This window comes from Scyliorhinus canicula, chromosome 11, assembly GCF_902713615.1.
Source record: "Scyliorhinus canicula chromosome 11, sScyCan1.1, whole genome shotgun sequence".
In the NCBI taxonomy this organism is placed as follows: domain Eukaryota; kingdom Metazoa; phylum Chordata; class Chondrichthyes; order Carcharhiniformes; family Scyliorhinidae; genus Scyliorhinus; species Scyliorhinus canicula.
Window position 1 is genome coordinate 10,718,332 of NC_052156.1, and position 20,452 is coordinate 10,738,783.

Here is a 20,452-nt window from a genome sequence, read left to right on the forward strand (position 1 = left end):
CAGACAAGAGCTCACTTTAACATCCAAAAGCCAGCACCACTGGCAGTGTAGCATTCCTTCAGTACCACCTCGATGGGCAGCACGGTGGCGCAGTGGTTAGCACTGCTGCCTCACCGTGCCGAGGTCCCAGGTTCAATCCCGGCTCTGGGTCACTGTCCGTGTGGAGTTTGCACATTCTCCCCGTGTCTGTGTGGGTCTCACCCCTACAACCCAAAGATGTGCAGGGTAGGTGGATTGGCTGCGCTAAATTGCCCCTTAATTGGAAAAAAAATGAATTGGGCACTCTAAATTTTTTAAAAATACTACCTCGATTATTTGCTCAAATTTTTGAAATGGGTTTTGAATTCACAACTTACTTACTCAAGGGAGAATGTCCTAGCTGACACAAGTGTGTCAGGTTTGCAGAATAATACACTCGCACCCCCTCCCCGCCCTGCACTCTCCCCACCAACAACCCCACCACCACCAGAACAACCAATGATAAGTTTGCTATCACCGGCAGAAATGGAACACAGAGTGTCATTTCCCACAGGAAGGTGGCAACTGAACTGTTTTTTCATTGATATAATAAGCAAAATACCGTGGATGCTGGAATCTGAAACGGGATGTTGGAAAAGCTCAGCAGGTCTGGCAGCGTCCGTAAGGACGTTAACATTTCAAGTCCTTTGACTCTTCGTCAGAACTAAAGAGATGGAGAATGTGTTGGATATTAAAGTACAACTGGGAACGATCGCAACAGAAAGGATGGACGTGCGGCCATGGGTATAAGTTGCTAAGTTTCTTTTTATAAATTTAGACTACCCAATTATTTTTTCCAATTAAGGGGCAATTTAGCATGGCCAATCCACCTACTCTGCACATTTTTGGGTTGTGGGGGCGAAACCCACGCAGGCACGGGGAGAATGTGCAAACTCCACACGGACAGTGACCCAGAGCCGGGGTCAAACCTGGGACCTCAGCGCCGTGAAGCGGTTGTGCTAACCACTAGGCCACCGTGCTGCCCCTAAGTTGCTAAGTTAAAATGGCACACAACAGGAAGATTAGGGTCGGCTTGCGGACTGAGCAAACGGTCACCCAGGCTGCCTTTACTTTCCCCAGTGTCGAGGAGACCATTTTTTAATTGACGATTGCTGCTATTGAGGGGAGGGCAGCAAAATCCAGAAGACAAGAAGACAAAATCTTTTCACGTGTCTGTGCAAAACGGCAATAGGTGTTGCAAAGGTGCAATGATGCAAACCGCTGCAATGTCGGTGTGGCTTTGCATTCACCTCTTCCTGGTGAATCTCAGCCAATCGCGAAGCAATCGAGGTTCCAGCAACAGCTCCTGTGCCACCCACTGAACCCACTGCTGTGCAAAAACATCTAGCCCCTTGCTGCTGTTCAGCTTCTGTGGATGCCCTAAAATTTCCAAATTACATGCAAATTAGAAACCGTAGCTAATTAGAAGGTTAGTTCAGCAAAGCTTCTGTTTTAAAAAAACAACAATTCGCATTGATATGATCACATAATAAAACACCCCAAGGCACCTCACAGAAGCATGTTAACCAAACTGTTGCACCAAATAACACAGGAGAGATATGACCAGAAGAATAGATTTTAAGGAGCGTCTCAAAGGCAGGGAAAGAGGTCGAGAGTTGGTGGGGTTAGTGAGGGAATTCCAGAACTTGGAGCCTCGGAAGCTAAGTCAAAGATGTGCAGGTTAGGTGGATTGGCCATGATAAATTGCCCTTAGTGTCCAAAATTGCCCTTAGTGTTGGGTGGGGTTACTGGGTTATGGGGATAGGGTGGAGGTGTTAACCTTGGATAGGGTGCTCTTTCCAGGAGCCGGTGCTGACTCGATGGGCCGAATGGCCTCCTTCTGCACTGTAAATTCTAAATTCTAAGGGTATAGTTCAGCTGTCAAAGCTGGAGTGATGAAAATTAACAAGTTGCCGGCATTGGAGGAGCGTTTGGACCTCAGGCAGTTGTGGGGTTGGGGAAGTTTGCAAGGTTAGCGTGCAACAAGGTGGTGATATGAAAACAAGATAAGATGTTTTAAATTGGAAGCAATACCAGACTGAGGGCCCAATGTAGGTAAGCAAGCACTGGGGTAGGGGACAAGCTCGGGGCACGATGCAAGTTTGGGTACGGGCAACGGTGTTTTGAGTTGTTTCCACGTGCTGTGTTAGTTGACCTCGGCTGAGTGTGATATGTGGCATCAGCAACTCTGGGCTTGGGAGGGGGAAAAAAAATCAGCAAACTTCTGACCATTGATGGCCACTGGAAGGTGTCTGGATCTTATTGTTGAGCTGGGACAGGGTCACGCTTTGCTTTCATAGCAACCCCGTGATAAAGTGGATTGCTGACATTCAGTCTAGCCAGTTGGCCAAAGTGCAGGAGGTCTCCCGGAGTCTGTGCAGGGCCAACTGTATCAGGGGATTGGAAAGCGACGCACAAAGGGCACTGCATGATTTAATTTGCAACGTCATTCGCATTGCAAGAACCATCATCAGAATCCCTTTTGATGTACTATTAGCAAACTCATTTCTATTTTTCCAAAGCAACAAAAATTCCATACGTTTTGTCAATAATAAAAAAAATATGTTTTAAGTTTGTTTATGATTTTTTAGCTTGTGACATGTATAGAACATAGAACAGTACAGCACAGAACAGGCCCTTCGGCCCTCGATGTTGTGCCGAGCAATGATCACCCTACTCAAGTCAACGTATTCACCCTATACCAGAAACCCACGCAGTCACGGGGAGAACGTGCAGACTCCGCACAGACAGTGACCCAAGCCGGGAATAGAACCTGGGACCCTGGAGCTGTGAAGCAACTGTGCTAACCACTGTGCTACCGTGCTGCCCCGTTGGTATCAGATTTCTTCAACTGCGTTGGGTTCAAGGAATGACCCCACGGCAGTAGTTTGAAGACGAGACAGGGAATTCTCCTCTGAAATGAAATGAAAATCGCTTATTGTCACAAGTAGGCTTTACTGGGAAAAACCTCCAGTCACCACATTCCGGCGCCTGTTCGGGGAGGCTGGTATGGGAATTGAACCGTGCTGCTGGCCTGCCTTGGTCTGCTTTCAAAACCAGCGATTTAGCCCAGTGTGCTAAACCAGCCCTGTTCCTTTACATTTATCCCTCAATCAATATCATTAAAATGGATTTCTTGGCTATCATCACATTGGTATTGATGGGATCTTGCTGTGCATTAGCAGCTCTGTGCGTGTCATTACCAACAGTGCGTGCACTTCAAAAGTAACTCTTTGCACGGAATGTCCTCCAGCACTGTTTGGATTTAATGTCACGTTTCCAACCATTTGCAATAGTTTTCCTTTCCCCTGTATATTCATTTTTCCTCATAAAAAAACCCTGCCCTTCAATTCAATTCAGAATTAAATTGCTGTGACTGTCCCCCAATATCCCACATTTCTTACAGAATTGTCACAGGTTTTGACTTTAAAACTTGATCTTTCTTATCTGCCTACTTTCAATAATCTTTGAACATATTTGTCTGCGATGGCATCTAACATTCCAGTACATCTATATCTGCAGGCATGAATTTGAAATAGGTGTTTTTCTTTCTGAGAATTCAAATGCATTTTAATTTACGATGTGACAATAACACATCCTTGGAAATTAAATTCCGCAAATTGCAGCTTTGTGTTATTTTCTTGGAGGGATCTTTCAGGGCTGCCCAGCCCATCCCCCCTCGGCAATATTTCAGCTGCAAAGAGTTCATTGTTCTCTGAGTTCCAAACAACCTCAGGCAGTTCGGGATTAATAGCTTGATGAGGGTGGATCCACTATGGACTGAAAAGTAAGGTAAATAGAGTGAAACTTTCCCTCAGGCGAAGGAGTAATGTTATGGCCCAGGGTTTAGAGAACCGCAAAGAATATCATGGAGTTCACCTGACCCACAACTTTTAATAGATTGTGTTATGGGGAGCACACGGCCCACTCTACAGGTGTGGTAGAGCAGAAATGGAAAAGTATTTTTTAAAGCAAAACAATGTTTATTCTATGAACTCAAGTTAACATTTTTAAAACATACAGTGAACATCTTAGCAACCATTAATTCAAATACAACCTCCAAAGAATACAACACTAAGTAATCCTTTAAGCTTTCCTTTTAACATCCAGAAGACTTAAAACACCCTTTACCAGAGGCACATAAAATTAAAATCGCTTATTGTCACGAGTAGGCTTCAATGAAGTTACTGTGAAAAGCCCCTAGTCACCACATTCCAGCGCCTGTCCGGGGAGGCTGGTAGGGGTCAGGTTAAAGTATCAGGTTAAAGTCACTTCTGTTATTAGTTTTAAATCACCAGGATCGATTTACAGTCTTTAGATTACAGAGAGAGACTCCAATACACCTTCTGGCTGTGACTGCAGCTATCCAGCGCTGAAAACAAAACTAAAACATACCCTGCAGCAAGCAGCCTAAAACAAAAGTAAAAAGCTGACTGAAGGAACTTAGGATTGTGAAGTAGAGCTTCAATTTAAGGTTACCGGTTGTTCTTGAGCATTGTTTCTGAAACTCAGTAGAAATTCAAGTTAAAAACTTGTCAGGTGCAAATAAGAATTGTTTTATTTGGAGTTCATTGGTTACAACTTGAAAATCATTTAAAAGGTAGTTTGTAGACAATTTGATTTTCTTCAAAGAATCACAGGAATTATCTTGTAAGACAGTAGCCTGAACACAACTTTAAAAGTCAAAGTCTGAAGTCAAAATATGAAAATGAAATATGAATACAGAACTCTTTTCTAATTCTCTTCCTTTGCTTTCTGGCTCTTTCTGTCTCTCGCTCTGGCTCTCTGTCTTTCTCTCTCCTTTCGCAATTTAAAACTTGACGGGGACAGGCAGCCATTTTCAATCTTTAATCAAAGTGAATTGCAGTGTTAAAAATTATCCAAACAACCAAAATCAATGCAAAAGATGTCATGAATCCCTCTTTTGTTAGTTCCCATGTGCCGCCATACTCTTCCTCATCTACTTGCTGAAAGCTGCTAAAGTAGAGGTACAGAAGCCCAGCATTGATGAGACAAAATATTGCTATTCCCAAGAATCCTTTAAGTGGAACAACTCCCCATATAACACCTAAACTAATTGCAATTATTTGTCGAAACCAGTAGATCACATCGAGAAACTCACCCTTGTCCTCCACTCCAATACACCTTCTGGCAGTGACTGCAGCTATCCAGCGCTGAAAACGAAACTAAAACACACCCTGCAACAAACAGCCTAAAACAAAAGTAAAAAGCTGACAGACAGCCCAGCTCCACCCACTCTCTGATATCACTGCAGTAATAAACACCCATTTCTTAAAGGTACTCTCACTACAGATACTTATATACACACCCATTTATAAACACCCATTTCTTAAAGGTACTCTCACACGACAGTAAGTACATAAGAACATTTATTCCCTATAACCCGTTCAATGAAATCATGATGTGTGATCTACCTCCACTGTTGTGGACGGAGGCAAAGACTCCACAAAAGGCCAGGCTGATGGCATGCAGCTCACTTTATTCTCACACTAGATACAACACTGACTCCTCTCCACTCCCCCGCGGGGTCACCTTCCCAGACCTGCTCCCAGGTCGGGCTTTATAACCTGTGGGGAGTTCCTCCAATTGGGAGGAGGTTCCACTCCCTAGTCACCAAAATGAAAATGCTGGAAAACCTCAGCAGGTCTGGCAGCATCCATAGGGAGAGAAGAGAGCTAACGTTTCAAGTCCAAAGCTTTGACAAAGGGTCACCTGGACTCGAAACGTTGGCTCTTTTCTCTCCCTACAGATGCTGCCCGACCTGCTGAGGTATTCCAGCATTTTCTTTTTGCTTTCAGATTCCGGCATCCGCTGTAATTTGCTTTTATCCACTCCCTAGTCACCTGGGTAGTTCTGACTCTGAGGTGCAGGAGGGGAATTGGATGCAATACAAGTTCTGACCCCGTGGGAGGTCGTAACACCCACCTTCGCCCATATCCTTTGCTGCATTTACCCGTAACCTTCTAAATTGCAGGGAATACAACCCTAGTTGGTGTAATCTCATTTTACAATTTAAACCTGAGAGCCCATTCCAGTAATTCTACTAATTCTGCGCTGCACTCCCTCCAAGGCCAATATGTACTTTTGAAGTCGTAGTTCCACGAACTGCTCACAGAACTCTGATTGTGGAATAACCAGGCTTTTGTATAGCTTTAAAAAAAATAAATTTAGAGTACCCAATTCATTTTTTCCAATTAAGGGGCAATTTAGCGTGGACAATCCACCTAGCCTGCACATGAAAATGAAAATCGCTTATTGTCACAAGTAGGCTTCAAATGAAGTTACTGTGAAAAGCCCCTAGTCGCCACATTCCGGCGCCTGTTCGGGGAGGCTGGTACGGGAATTGAACCGTGCTGCTGGCCTGCCTTGGTCTGCTTTAAAAGCCAGCAATTTAGCCCAGTGTGCTAAACCAGGCCATCTTTGGGTTGTGGGGGCGAAACCCATGCAAACACGGGGCGAATGTGCAAACTCCACACAGACAGTGGCCCAGAGCCGGGATCGAACCTGGGACCTCGGCGCCGTGAGGCTAATCACTGCGCTATGGTGCTGCCCTCGGGTTCTGTATAGCTGAAGAATGATTTCCAACCTACTGTAATCTAGTCCAATAGATATAAACTATTCCACAAACCTGTTTGACTATTTTCTGTACCTGTGCGCTTTAATGATCCATGTTCTTGATTAATAAGGGATCAGGGGTTATAGGGAGAAAGTAGAAGAATGGGGATGAGAAAAATATCAGCCATGATTGAATGGTGGCGCAGCCTCGATGGACCGAGTGGCCTCCTTCCGCACTGTAAATTCTACGATTCTGCGATCCACGGTCACTCTCAGCAGCCATTGCGCCAGCTTCATGCTTTTTAAAAAGGAATGCTGAGCGATGCCCACCCGATCTCTCGCTGGGGAGCCAGTTAGTCCCTGGGAAGCTGTTGGATTGGACTTACATCTCGCTAATGAGATGGAGATCAGTCTTAATTGGTGTCAATGATCGTCTCGTCATGTTGGGGCCGGTTCCGGAACCCGCCATCCCGAGCAGGCTGATTAGCTGGCGAACCGATCCACGCCCTGCGCGGATCCCGATTTTGCCTCTTCCTCTTTAATCGGCGCTGGGCACAACGTGGTAGTTAAATAGCACCCTTCATCTCCGTCTTAAATGAAAATCGCTTATTGTCACGAGTAGGCTTCAATGAAGTTACTGTGAAAAGCCCCTAGTCGCCACATTCCGGCGCCTGTCCGGGGAGGCTGGTACGGGAATTGAACCGTGCTGCTGGCCTGCTTGGTCTGCTTTAAAAGCCAGCGATTTAGCCCAGTGAGCTAAACCAGCCCTGAGTGACCCCTTGTTAAAAATACGGGGTCGCTCATTTAACACAGAGATGAGGGGAAAGACCTTGGGGGGCATTTTACTGTGTTAAATATGCTCAGAAAGTACAGGTTTCTGTTGTTGAGATGGATAGATTCTTGCTGGACGAGGATGTGCGAGGCGACTCTGTGCGAGCTCTCCCCAACAGATCCACTTTTTAATTCACTTATACTCGTTCTAATCTTTTAAAATTTAATTCTAAGACCAACATTATTACTAACCTCTCTTCATCCGTTGCCGGTGCTTATGTAGTTACATTATATACCTTGTGTTGCCCGACTATATATTTTCTTTTCTTCCCTTTTCTTCCCATGTACTTAATGATCTGTTGAGCTGCTCGCAGAAAAATACTTTTCACCGTACCTCGGTACACGTGACAATAAACAAATCCAATCCAATGTAAAAGGATTTGGAGCCAGGCCATGCAGATGGATAAAGTGCAGATCAGTCTTGATCGCATTAAATGCCAGGACAGGTTCAAGGGGCTGAATGACCTATTCTTGTCACTGCCACTTTGCACAGAACTGAAGCCTTGAATTGAATTTACCTCTATATAGAGTTGTACAGCACAGAGCGAGGCCATTCAGTCCATCATACCTGTGTCGGTTCTTTAAAAGCGCTGTATAATTAATCATACCCTGTCCATCTTTCCTCTTAACTTGCAAGGTTATTTTCAATTCGCTTTTGAAAGCTACCGTTGAATCTGCCTCTCGCACTCTTTCAGACAGTTTATTCCAGATCACAATAATGTGCTGCTAAAAACTAATACTCCTCAATGTTTTGTTGTGAAATCCATTGATCTGTGTGCCCCTGTGGAGCTTGTAAATATTTCAGGTACAGCATGTTCCAACGCTATTCTATTGGTTCCTCTCTATCTAGGTGGGACCCTCTGGGAGTGTGTTGATAGGCCTCCCAGATCAGTTCAAGAATCAGTCAATTTCAGTAGGTCAGAGTTAGTCAGAAGCAGTCAGAATAAGAAGATGGCTAATTGCACACAGCCGTGGTGCTGTTGGTAAAACTGAGGAGCTGAGCTTTGGCAGTCCTCCGATACAGAGAGCTTGTGGGAAACCCCGGAGAGCTGAACTTACACCTGTAATAAAAGGCCCGACTGGAATGCAGTCTCGAGGGATGAGATTGAAACCCTGGGAAGAGCGCAACAATTGGGGTAGTCCGCGTCAGAGTGACTAAAGATGGGTGGTTTAGCTCAGTGGGCTAGACAGCTGGTTTGAAATGCAGAACAAGGCCAGCAATTCAATTCTTTTAAAAAACATTTAGAGTACCCAATTCATTTTTTCCAACTAAGGGGCAATTTAGTGTGGCCATTCCACCTAGCCTGCACATCTTTGGGTTGTGGGGGCGAAACCCACGCAAACACGGAGAGAATGTGCAAACTTCACACGTACAGTGACCCACAGCCGGGATCGAACCTGGGACCTCGTTGCCGTGAGGCATCAGTGCTAACCAGTGCGCCACCGTGCTGCCCTAGCGGGGGTTCAATTCCTGTACCGGCTGAGAATCCTGAATTCTCTTTCTGTGTACCCGAACAGGCGCCGGAGTGTGGCGACTAGGGGCTTTTCACAGTAACTTCATTGCAGTATTAATGTAAGCCTACTTGTGACAGTAAAAAGATTCTTATTATTAATACTTCGAGGGAGTTTTCATTTTATTCATTCAGGGGATGTGGACTTCGCTGGTTAGGCCAGCATTCATTGCCCACCCTAGTTCTGAGGCTAGATCTTTGAATTGGAATTCCTTGTCAGGAAGACAGAGTCTCTCACAGTCAATACTGATATCTAGGCAGCTTCTTGAGAAATGCACCGGTTGCATCAGCCATTCAGTCTGCAGTGAGGCGTGTTTTCACACCAATTGGTCTAATAATTCACATGTACCTCATTCTCACCCTGAACATAAGCATAAGATAGTTGGTGTAAATTGTGTTATCTTTCTGAACTTGTATAATAAATGTGGACTGAGTGGTCATGTGACAACGTGATGGTGCAGCTATATAGGAGGTCATGTGGCGGGAGTGCGGGAGTCATCCCTGGCATCTCGGGCAGAGCTCAAGCACTGTATGTAGCTGTTGAGATTAGTAATAAACCACCTTTGTTGGAAGTTTGTTGCAGTAACATGTCAGCCATGATAGAATGGCAGAGCAGACTCGATGGGCCGAATGGCCTAATTCTTTTTTATTTTTCTTATAAATTTAGAGTACCCAATTCATTTTTTCTCATTAAGGGGCAATTTAGCGTGGCCAATCCACCTACGCCACACATCTTTGTGCTGTGGGGGCGAAGCCCACGTAAACACGGGGAGAATGCACAAACTCCACACGGACATTGACCCAGAGCTGGGATCGAACCTGGGACCTCGGCGCCACGAGGCAGCAGGGCTAACCCACTGCACCACCGTGCTGCCCTCGACTGGCCTAATTCTGCTCCTTTACCTTATGAACTATGACTCCAGATTGCCGCAGGAGAGGTAGCAGCCGCTCTACGTCTACTTTGTCAATATATTTTATCATCTTTGTCTCTGTTGAGACAGTGCCCACTTGTCCCCTCGTGTCCTCCTCGCAATGTCTTTTGACAATTCTTCTTTTCCTCGGTGGTGGGGGTCTCCCTGGTTGAGGCTGGTGTGATTTTTCCAGTGTTAGTGGGGTTGATGCTCTGCCCTGGCTGTGGTCGGTGAGATACACGGCTGGCTGGGTGGTAGGCATTGGTGTTTGCTGGGTGTCCTGGTGGTACTGACCCCTATTTGTCCGAGTGTGCTGGTATCGGCCCAGGTGGGATGTTGTTGGCTGTAGGGGATTGGGGGGGGGGGGAGAGTGGGGGTGGTAAAGCGAGGAGTGAGGGACGGGAGTGGTGCCAGGGGCGGAGAGGTGGTCGTTCACTCAAGCTGCCCTGAGGAGGTCGTTCCACCTTCTTGCAACACTGGGTTCTGGTCCGAGTGAGGCTGGCAGCACGGACCGCCTCTGCCACCTCCTCCCTTGCTGGCTTGGGGGAAGAGGGTGTCCCTCCCCTCCTCCACAGCGTCCAGCATTCTATCCACCCCACTTCCCCAAAAGCGGGGGTACAGGTCTCCTCTGTGCCGTCCACTTGGCTGGACCGAGAGTGTGTGGTGAGTGGGGGGCTTCGAAGCAGCTCCAGCTCGTCAGGCGCTTCCGCGCTAATTCCGACGCCAGCGGGAATGGGAACTGCTTTCAACTCACGTGGTCAGAGTGCTGATCCATTTGCATGTCCGGAATTGCTGAACGAATAGTTCCCCTACGGAAACGTGAATCGCACGCGAGCCTCCCAAAGGGAGAATAAGCCCGTTGAGTTTACAGCGCAAAGGAGAACTTGGTCCGTAGCTTTGTATGCCGGCGCGTTTCAATGCTTATCTAAATATCCTTGTTAGGGGCGGGGGGGGGGGGGGGGGGGGGGGGGGGGGGGGGGGATGCAGGTGGCACTGTCGAGTCTGGGAGGGAGCTGAGCATGAGGCAGTGGACATCTATTTGCGCCCCATGTAAACGAGATTCCCCCGTGTCTGCGTGGGTTTTGCCCCCACAACCCGAAGATGTGCAGGGTAGGTGGATTGGCCAGGCTAAATTGCCCCATAATTGGAAAAAAATGAATTGGGTACTCTAAATTTATTTTTAAAAAACGAGATTTACCCCACTGAAGCCTGGGAAATGCACATGTTTAGCACTAGTGCGAACCATCCTGCTAAAACAGTTGGGGTGGCAGCCCACAGATTCTCGAGCTTTGTTTGTCAAGTAGCAGGAATATCTGAACTGGATGTGGTGCATGTGATAAGAGATAAAGGGAATAGCAGAAGTTAGAGTCCTGATAATAATTCAGACTTGACCTGCAATCTGAAACAGGCACCTCACCCGATGCCATTTCCATTTACTCCTTGATCTAAATCTATAAAATGCTGTTTCAAACCCAAAATAAATGGATTAACTGTTTAGCTGAAGGTTGTCTATCTGCTTCATCTGTTTTTCCCAGCGCAGTTTTGTTGTGGCATTGGCCATGGACGTCTAACGCTGCGTAGCTTTAGAATAACTGCACTCTACTACTCGTTGTACCTTCTGCTCTGACGGAAGATGTTTAACTCTTAAAGGAAAAGACTTGCCTTCAAATTGTACCTTATTTCATCCCTCAGAAATATGCCGGGATCGGGCAGCACGGTGGCGCAGTGGTTAGCACTGCTGCCTCACGGTTTCGAGGTCCCAGGTTCGATCCCGGCTCTGGGTCACTGTCCGTGCGAAGTTTGCACATTCTCCCCGTGTCTGCGTGGGTTTCGCCCCCACAACCCAAAGATGTGCAGGCAAGGTGGATTGGTCATGCTAAGTTGCCTCTTAATAGGAAAAAATGAATTGGGTACTCTAAATTTAAAAAATAATACATATGCTGGGGTATCTCACATTCTCATGATTTGGAATGTACATTACATTTTGGGTTTTTTGTGGACAGGATATACTACTTACTGCCCACTCCTATAAATGGACTTTGTCTCCCCTGGGAACCAGAGGGTCTTTACCTGCTAAAGAAGTCTTGTCTTTGATTCTAGAAGTTCATAAGTTCATGCCCTAAACAATTAATAATAATTATAATAATCTTTATTAGTGTCACAAGTAGGCTCACATTAACACTGCAATTAAGTTGCTGTGAAAATCCCCTCGTCGCCACATTCCGGCGCCTGTTCGGGTAAACTGAGGGAGAATTCAGAATGTCCAATTCACCTAACAACACGTCTTTCGGGACTTGTGCCAGGACTTGACAGTTGTAACTATGAGGAAAGATTGAATAGGCTCGGGATTTTTTCCTCAGAACACAGGAGGCTAATGGGTGACCTAATTGACTTGTACAATTGAGGGGCCTCGATAGGATAGACAGGAAACACCTGTTTCCTCTGGCTGAGGGGTCAATTACCATGGGGCATAGATTAAAGGTGATTACAGAATTGGAACGGACATGAGGGCTAAATTGTCCCTTCGTGTCCAAAGGTTGGGTGAGGTTAACATGAGAACATAAGAACTCGGAGCAGGAGTAGGCCATCTGGCCCCTCGGGCCTGCTCCGCCATTCAATGAGATCATGGCTGATCTTTTTGTGAACTCAGCTCCACTTACCCGCCCGCTCATTCTTCCTTTACTGTTCAAAAATCTATCTATCTTTGCTTTGAAAACATTTAATGAAGGAGCCTCAACTGCTTCACTGGGCAAGGAATTCCATAGATTCAGACCCTTTGGGTGGAGAAGTTCCTCCTCAACTCGTCCAAAATCTACTTCCCCTTATTTTGAGGCTATGCCCCTTATTTCTGCTTTCACCCGCCAGTGAACCACCAACCTCCCTGCTTCTATCTTCTCTATTTCCTTCATAGTTGTATATGTTTCTATAAGATCCTCCCTATTTCTTCTAAATTCCAATAAGTATAGTCCCAGTCTACTTAGCCTGTCCTCATAAACCAATCCTCTCAACTCCGGAATCAACCTAGTGAATCTCCTCTGCACACCCTCCAGCGCCAGTACATCCTTTCTCAAGTAAGGAGAACAAAACTGTGCACAGTATTCCAGGTGTGGCCTCACCAGCACCCTATACAACGGCAACATAACCTCCCTGTTTTTAAACTCCTCCCTCTAGCAATGAAGGACAACATTCCATTTGCCGTCTTAATTACCTACTGCACCTGCAAACCAACATTTTGCAATGCATTAGGTTACGGGGATAGGTCGTTGGAATGAGCCTGGGGGGGGGGGGGGTGCTGTTCTAGAGGGCCGGTGCAGAATTGATGTGCCAATTGGCCTCCTTCTGCACTGTAGGGATTCTATGAGGGAGAGGGGAGATGACCAGGTGCTTGAAAGTAGGTTTGCAATGAGCAGCTGGTTTCTATTTTTTTTTCTTTTTTGGCCAGCACAGACATTATGGGCTGAATGGCCTCACCCTCTGCTGTGGCTCTTCTATGGTTCATCCGGAGATTTGAGTACAAAATTTAGGCCAGCAATCCAGTGGAGTTCAGAAGGAATGCTGAGCAGTTGGCGGATGCCATCTTTCAGCTAAAATGTGAACCTGAAGCCTCGCAGGTGGATGTAGAAGATCTCATGGCACCATTCCAAAGAGGAGCCGAGCAGCTTCCACCAGAGTCCTGGCCAAGATAGCTGCAGAGAAAGTGGATGCTCTGGCTCTGAATTTCCAAAATCTCCTAGATTCTGGAACGGTCCCAGAAAACTGAAAGTTAGCGAATGTGACACCACTATTCAAGAAAGGAGGAAGAGAGAAACCAAGGAACTACAGGCCAGAAAGCCTGGATTCAGTAGTAGGAAAAGTGCCGGAGACTATCATTAAGGAAGTCTTAACAATGCACTTGAAAAATCTTGGTACGATTAGTCAAAGCCAACATGGTTTTATGAAAGGATCATGGAGTTTGGGTTGATAGCGAGGTGAGAGGTTTGGTTAAAGGACAGGAAAAAAAAGAGTAGCCATAAATGGGGCATTCTCAGTTTGGAAAGCTGTGATTGGTGGAGTGCCGCAAGGGTCAGTGCTGGGACCTCTGCCAATTACAGTCCATATTCATTACTTAGATGAAGCGACAGAATGATATTTCTAAGTGAGCTGATGATACAAAGCTAGGTGTTAACGGAAGAACAAAGAACAATACAGCACAGGAACAGGCCCTTCGGCCCTCCAAGCCTGTTCTGGTCGTAATATCAACCTTTGCCAAATCCCTCAGCACTTCCTTGTGCCGCATCCATCCATACCCACCATGGGCAGGATTCTCCGCCCCACGGCGGGTCGTAGAATCGCCGGTGGGCCGCGCGAATCGCGCCACGCCGCCCCGACGCTGGCGTGGTTGGTGCGGAACCGATTGAGGGCCGCTCTACGCGGCCAGCCTGCCGATTCTCGAGCGGCCATAGGAAAAGAGCCGATTCCCACCGGGAAAGTGCTCTGGGCCAGCGGGACCTTGGCGTGTAAGGGTTGGGTGGCGGCCGTTGAGGGGGAAGGGGTGTCCGACCTTGGGGGGGGGGGGGGGGGGGGCCTCCAATATGGCCTGGCCTGCAATCGGGGCCCACTGAATGGCGGCCGGCCTCTGTGGCTGGGGGGCCTCCTTTCCTACGCGCCGGCCCCTGTAGTCCTGCGCCATGTTGCGTCGGGGGCGGCCCGTTGAAAGACCTCTCTGAAAAAATAAGGGCAATATGTTAACGATCGCTTTTGTGCTCTTAGTCAAGTGACTAACCAGGACACTAGGGGAAACTCCCTGCCTTACTTCCAAACAATGCCACGGGATCTTTTATTTCCAATTGTGCCCGCAAATGGGGCCTCAATTTAACTCCTCATTCAAAAGGCAGCTCCTCCAACACTACAAGACTGGAGAGGGTTAGTCTTGATTTTTTTACTGAACCTCTGGAGTGGGACTGGAGCCCAGAACTTTGGAAATCAGAATCAAGAGTGATGTCAACTTAGCCACAGCTGGCACACGTCTCATTGGCTGGAAAGCACTTCGGGTCATTTTGAAGATGTGAAATGCGCGAAGGGAATGCTGGTTTCTTCTTTTTCATTTGTCGTTTAGGTGAAGAGGCGGGATGCCACATATCCTTTAAGACAGTGTTCTTCAAAGTCGGGGGCGCGACCCGCAGGTGGGTCACGGGCGGGTGTCGGGAGGGTCGCAGAGCCGTTGTCCGCGGCGCTCCCGATCGCGCAAATCCCTGCGCAGCAGCCGGCTTTTCATAACGCCGGCTGCAAGCGGCCGCGACCATGTTAAAAAATTTTTTGGCCGCATTGCACATGCGCGCACGATGATCGGCACTCATGCGCATTCCACGAACATGTAAAAAAAGTTTGGCCGCATTGCACATGCGCGTCGATAATCGGGCACGCACGCGCAGTGCGGCCGCTATTTTTTTTAAACGGTTGCAGCTTTTTCTTTCACAAGTTCTGTAGTGGCTTTTATTCATTTATTCATTAATTTTTTTTTCCATTTATTTTATTCATTTAAAAAAAAAATTTAGATTACCCAATTATTTTTTCCAATTAAGGGGCAATTTAGCATGGCCAATCCACCTACTCTGCACATTTTTGGGTTGTGGGGGCGAAACCCACGCAGACACGGGGAGAATGTGCAAACTCCACACGGACAGTGACCCAGAGCCGGGATCGAACCTGCGACCTCAGCGCCGTGAGGCGGTTGTGCTAACCACTAGGCAACCGTGCTGCCCGTTTCATTTTATTTATTTATTTATTTTTTTGCAAGTTCGGGGCGGGGGTTTGTTTGATAAAACTTTACAGGAAAAAAATTCAGAAATTTGGACAGATGGAGACTCCATACTTTCCGACACCGGAAGGCTTCACCTTCATCCAACAGGTTCCATTGGAGGAGTGTGTACGAGGGCCAAAGGGACCCAAAACCATTTCCTCCATTTTGGCAGCAGCAAACAAGGTAAGAGAAAATGGTGGGTCACGAAGGTTGGCCGGCATGGGTCACGAAGGTTGGCCGGTGTGGGTCACGAAGGTTGGCCGGTGTGGGTCACGAAGGTTGGCCGGCATGGGTCACGAAGGTTGGCCGGCATGGGTCACGAAGGTTGGCCGGTGTGGGTCACGAAGGTTGGCCGGTGTGGGTCACGAAGGTTGGCCGGCATGGGTCACGAAGGTTGGCCGGTGTGGGTCACGAAGGTTGGCCGGTGTGGGTCACGAAGGTTGGCCGGAATGGGTCACGAAGGTCGGCCGGTGTGGGTCACGAAGGTCGATCGGAATGGGTCACGAAGGTCGGCTGCTGTGGGTCACGAAGGTTGGCCGGAATGGGTCACGAAGGTCAGCCGGCGTGGGTCACGAAGGTTGGCCGGCGTGGGTCACAAAGGTTGGCCGGCGTGGGTCACGAAGGTCGGCCGGAATGGGTCACGAAGGTCAGCTGGGTTGGGTCCAAAAGATTTGCCGGTTGGTAAAAATGGGTCCCCGGAAAAAAAGTTTGAAGAACACTGCTTTAAAAAGCATCTGGATGAGTACTTGGCACGCCTTAACATTCGAGGCTATGGGCCAAGTGCCGACAAATGGGATTAGGTGCGCAGGTCAGGGCCTTTCATGCATCGGTACAGACTCGATGGGCCAAAGAGCCTCTTCTGCACTGTTGTATTCTGTGATTCTGTGAAAGCACAGAAAGCTTCAAGGAAAGAGACGTAGGGCAACACTGTGGCGGAGTGGTTTGCACAGGGACTGCGGCGCTGAGGACCTAGGTTCAAATCCCGGCCGTGGGCCACTGTCCGTGTGGAGTTTGCACATTCTCCCCATGTCTGCATGGGTTTTACCCTCCTAACCCAAAGATGTGCTGGTTAGGTGAATTGGCCATGCTAAATTGGCCCTTAATTGGAAAAAAGTAATTGGGTACATTAAATGTTTTTTAAAAAGGAAAGAGACGTAATTGTCAAATGGTAATCGAATACATCTGCGCAGGGCAACGGGGAAAGAACAAAGGAGTGGGGTTAATTGCTCAGCTCTTTCAAAGAGCTAGCACGGGCACATGCTGGGCCGAACGGCCTTCTTCCCAGCTGTATCAGTCCAAACGTGGGTTAAAATTTTCTGCACCGTCCTCCATCGTATAAATTGAAGCTCATAAACAATTGCTCTTGCCTCAGACTCCAAGCTTGCATCTGTGACGAAGAAGTCATGTTTACACTGAAGCTGCTGCTTCCAGTAAAAAGGCACAGTGGGCGGGAACCAGAGCCCCAGGCACTTGTCTACACCAAAGCCCTGAGTTCTTAATTGCTCAGTGAAATGGATTCAACTGCAGACATTAAATGGGATTCCATCCAAGTTCTCTTATACAACCAATGTTTTTTCAGGCACAGCCCAGAAACTATTTTGTTTCTGCTGAAGTCTGAAAATTTATGTGGGCCGGGGGGCTGGGTGTTCGTTCTGCGCAGTTTGAATATAATATCGAAGGGGGGGAGGGGCAGGAAATATTTACTCTGCAAGATTAATGGGAGGGTTTTCTGAGCACAAACTCTCTGCACTCCCTGCTAAGCTGTCCCTTCAATAACACCGATTTGCTCTCGGGTTAACACCGCGTTCCACAATTGCAGTGCCAGAAGCTAATTCATTGCTGTTAAAAGTTGAGCAACAACTCTTGAGTGAACTTCTCCCATTGCTGGATGGACTCCCTTATCTCTCGGGCAATATATTAAAATTAGTTGCTTGCATTGCAAGGCAGCCTTCTCCCGCAGGGGCCTGGGAGATGGGACAATTTTTTGAAAAAAAATCTTTTTATTCGCCGCTTTTTCAACATGTCATCAATAAACAACCAAAGGAAAAACAAACACAAACAAATAGGGTAACAATCCCCCACACACAAACCGCCCCCCCCCCCCCCCCCGCTCAATATCGAGATCAAAACAGCCACTCGTACATTCCGGGTTCAAACCCCCCCCACCCCCCCAATTAACAATCCGTAAACAGTTTAACCAAAAACAACAATCCCCCCTCCCTAATGTTCAATGGCGACCAATTCTTGGAAGTGCATCATGAACAGCCCCCATGACTTCATCCCCTACAGCTGAGGCTTCACCTTCCCCAGAGTCAAAGAAATTCAAGTATGCCCCCCTCCCGCCCCCCCCCCCCCCCCCCCCCCCCCCCCCCCCCCCCCCCCCAAGCCGTGCCACAGGACAGAGAAGCTGACCTGAACCCCAACCCAACAGGACCTGCCTCCGGGCAATCAGGGAGACAAAGGCTAACATCTGCCCGAGCACCTGCCTGCTGCCCGAGCTGGTCCGACATACCCGGAAAAGGCGTCTAGTGGCCCTGGTTCCAGGTTCACGAGCGCTACCCTCGAGAAGATCCTGAAAAACCTCCCTCCAACAAACCCCTCACATTCCACATAACTCTCTTAACCAGGGGCTTCTCACCCCCCTATCCACTATCCTCATAACTCCAGGCCCTGCCCACTGGACGGCCCGCCCCATCCCATTGTTACCATCGTGCTCCTCCCCACTCCCAGAATCCTCTCATCCACGTTCTCTCGAAAAAGATACCTCACCCAGTATCGGTTCTCCCCCCCCCCCCCCCCCCCCCCCCCCCCCCCGCGCAACCTTTCACTCCTCCTAGGCTCATCGAAACCTGTTCTACCAGGCTCTGATGGCCGCAACCCCTCCCCCATCACACTCCCGTTCATGGGCCAGCTTGAGCTAGCCAGTGTGGAGGCCTCTGCCCAGGCCCCGCTCCCCTCCAATCCCCTTCCCCCTGCCCTGTCCCAGGAAAACAAAGAAAGCCCCCTCAACACACATCCCATATGACGTGCAGTGAAAAATAGAGCTACATGCACTCCTCTCCCCCCCCCCCCCCACCCTCAGTCCAAACCCAATCCTCAGTCCCATTTCTCACTTCTGCCCCAGTCCTTCTGCCTTCACAAATGCCTCCGCCGTTTCCACCGTCTTGAAATAAAAGTCTTTGCAGTTGTATGTCACCCTCAACATAGCTGGGTACGCTACACCGAACTGCACCTGGTGGATAGTGGTTTCTTCAATGTGACGCAGTGCATCAGAGGAATCCCGGATGTAGGTGGGGAGCGAATGGACCAGAGCAGTGAGGATGGAGTCAAGATAAGTGACTCCCAGCAGGTGCTGGGGCAGATTGACAGCTTCCAGTTCGTGGGCCCTAACCGCATTCTATTCACCATGGATGTGCAATCCCTCTACACCTCCATCCCACACCAGGATGTCCTGAGAGCTCTTTGCTTCTTTCTCGAAAAGAGACCCGGACAATTCCCATCCACCACCACTCTCCTCCGCCTTGCTGAACCCGTTCTATCTCTCAACAACTTCTCCTTTAACTCATCTCACTTTCTCCAAATCAATGGTGTAGCAATGGGTACCTGCATGGGTCCTAGCTAAACTTGCCTTTTTATGGGGTATGTGGAACATTCTTTGTTCCAGGCCTATCCAGGCCCCCTCCCAAAACTCCTTCACCGATACATTGATGACTATTTTGGTGCCGCTTCATGTTCTCGCCCGGACCTGGAAAAATTCATCAACTTCGCTTCCAGTTTCCACCCCTCCATCACTTTCACCTGGTCCATCTCAGACACTTCCTTTCCCTTCCTTGATCTTTCTGTCTCCATTTCCGGCAATAGACTTGCCACTAATATCCATTACAAGCCCGCTGACTCCCACAGCTATCTGGACTACAGCTCTTCGCACCCTACACCCTGTAAGGACTCCATCCCTTTCTCTCAACTCCTTCGCCTCCGTCGCATTTGTTCCGATGATGCCATTTTCCAAAATGGTGCTTCGAATATGTGTTCCTTCTTCCTCAACCGTGATTTCCCACCTACAGTTGTGGACACGACCCTCAACAGTGTGCGGTCCATCTCCCACTCCACTACCCTTGCCCCCTCCACTCCTTCCCAGAACAAGGATAGAGACCCCTTGTTCTCACATTTCATCCCACCAGCCTCCGTATGCAAAGCATAATCCTCCGCCATTTTCGCCAACTCCAGCGTGATGCCACCACCAAACACATCTTCCCTTCACTCCCTCTGTCAGCATTCTGCATAGACCATTCCCTCCGAGACAATCTAGTCCACTCCTCCACCAAACCCAGTACCTCTCCCATCACCCATGGCACCTTCCCATGCAATCGCAGAAGGTGTAACACCTGCCCCTTTACCTCTTCCATGCCTAACATCCCAGGCCCAAAACAACTCATTTCAAGTTATGATGTGGAGATGCCGGCGTTGGACTGGGGTGAGCACAGTAAGAAGTCTTACAACACCAGGTTGGACTTTAACCTGGTGTTGTAAGACTTCTTACTGTGCCCATTTCAAGTTAAGCAGCGTTTCACTTGCACCTCTTCCAATTTGGTCCACTGCATTCGCTGTTCCCAATGTGGTCTCCTCTATATCGGAGAGACCAAACGCAGACTGGGTGATCGCTTTGCTGAGCACCTTCGGTCTGTGCGCATTCAGGGCCCTGACCTTCCCGTTGCTCGCCATTTTAACACAAGACCCTGCTCCCATGCCCACATGTCTGTCCTTGGCCTGCTGCAATGTTCCAGTGAAGCTCAATGCAAACTGGAGGAACAACATCTCATCTTCCG

At 48.2% G+C, this 20,452-nt stretch overlaps 1 protein-coding gene across 1 annotated transcript; it reads right to left on the reverse strand.

Annotated features, from left to right (window-relative positions):
- Positions 1-4,816: 4,816 nt before the first annotated feature.
- LOC119973636 (respirasome Complex Assembly Factor 1-like) lies at positions 4,817-9,917 on the reverse strand. Its single transcript, XM_038812017.1, has 2 exons — positions 9,840-9,917; positions 4,817-5,192 (listed from the first exon to the last, which is right to left on the reverse strand). Exons 1-2 carry the CDS (start codon positions 9,915-9,917, stop codon positions 4,866-4,868), a joined length of 405 nt encoding a protein of 134 aa, XP_038667945.1. The 3' UTR covers positions 4,817-4,865.
- Positions 9,918-20,452: the final 10,535 nt, after the last annotated feature.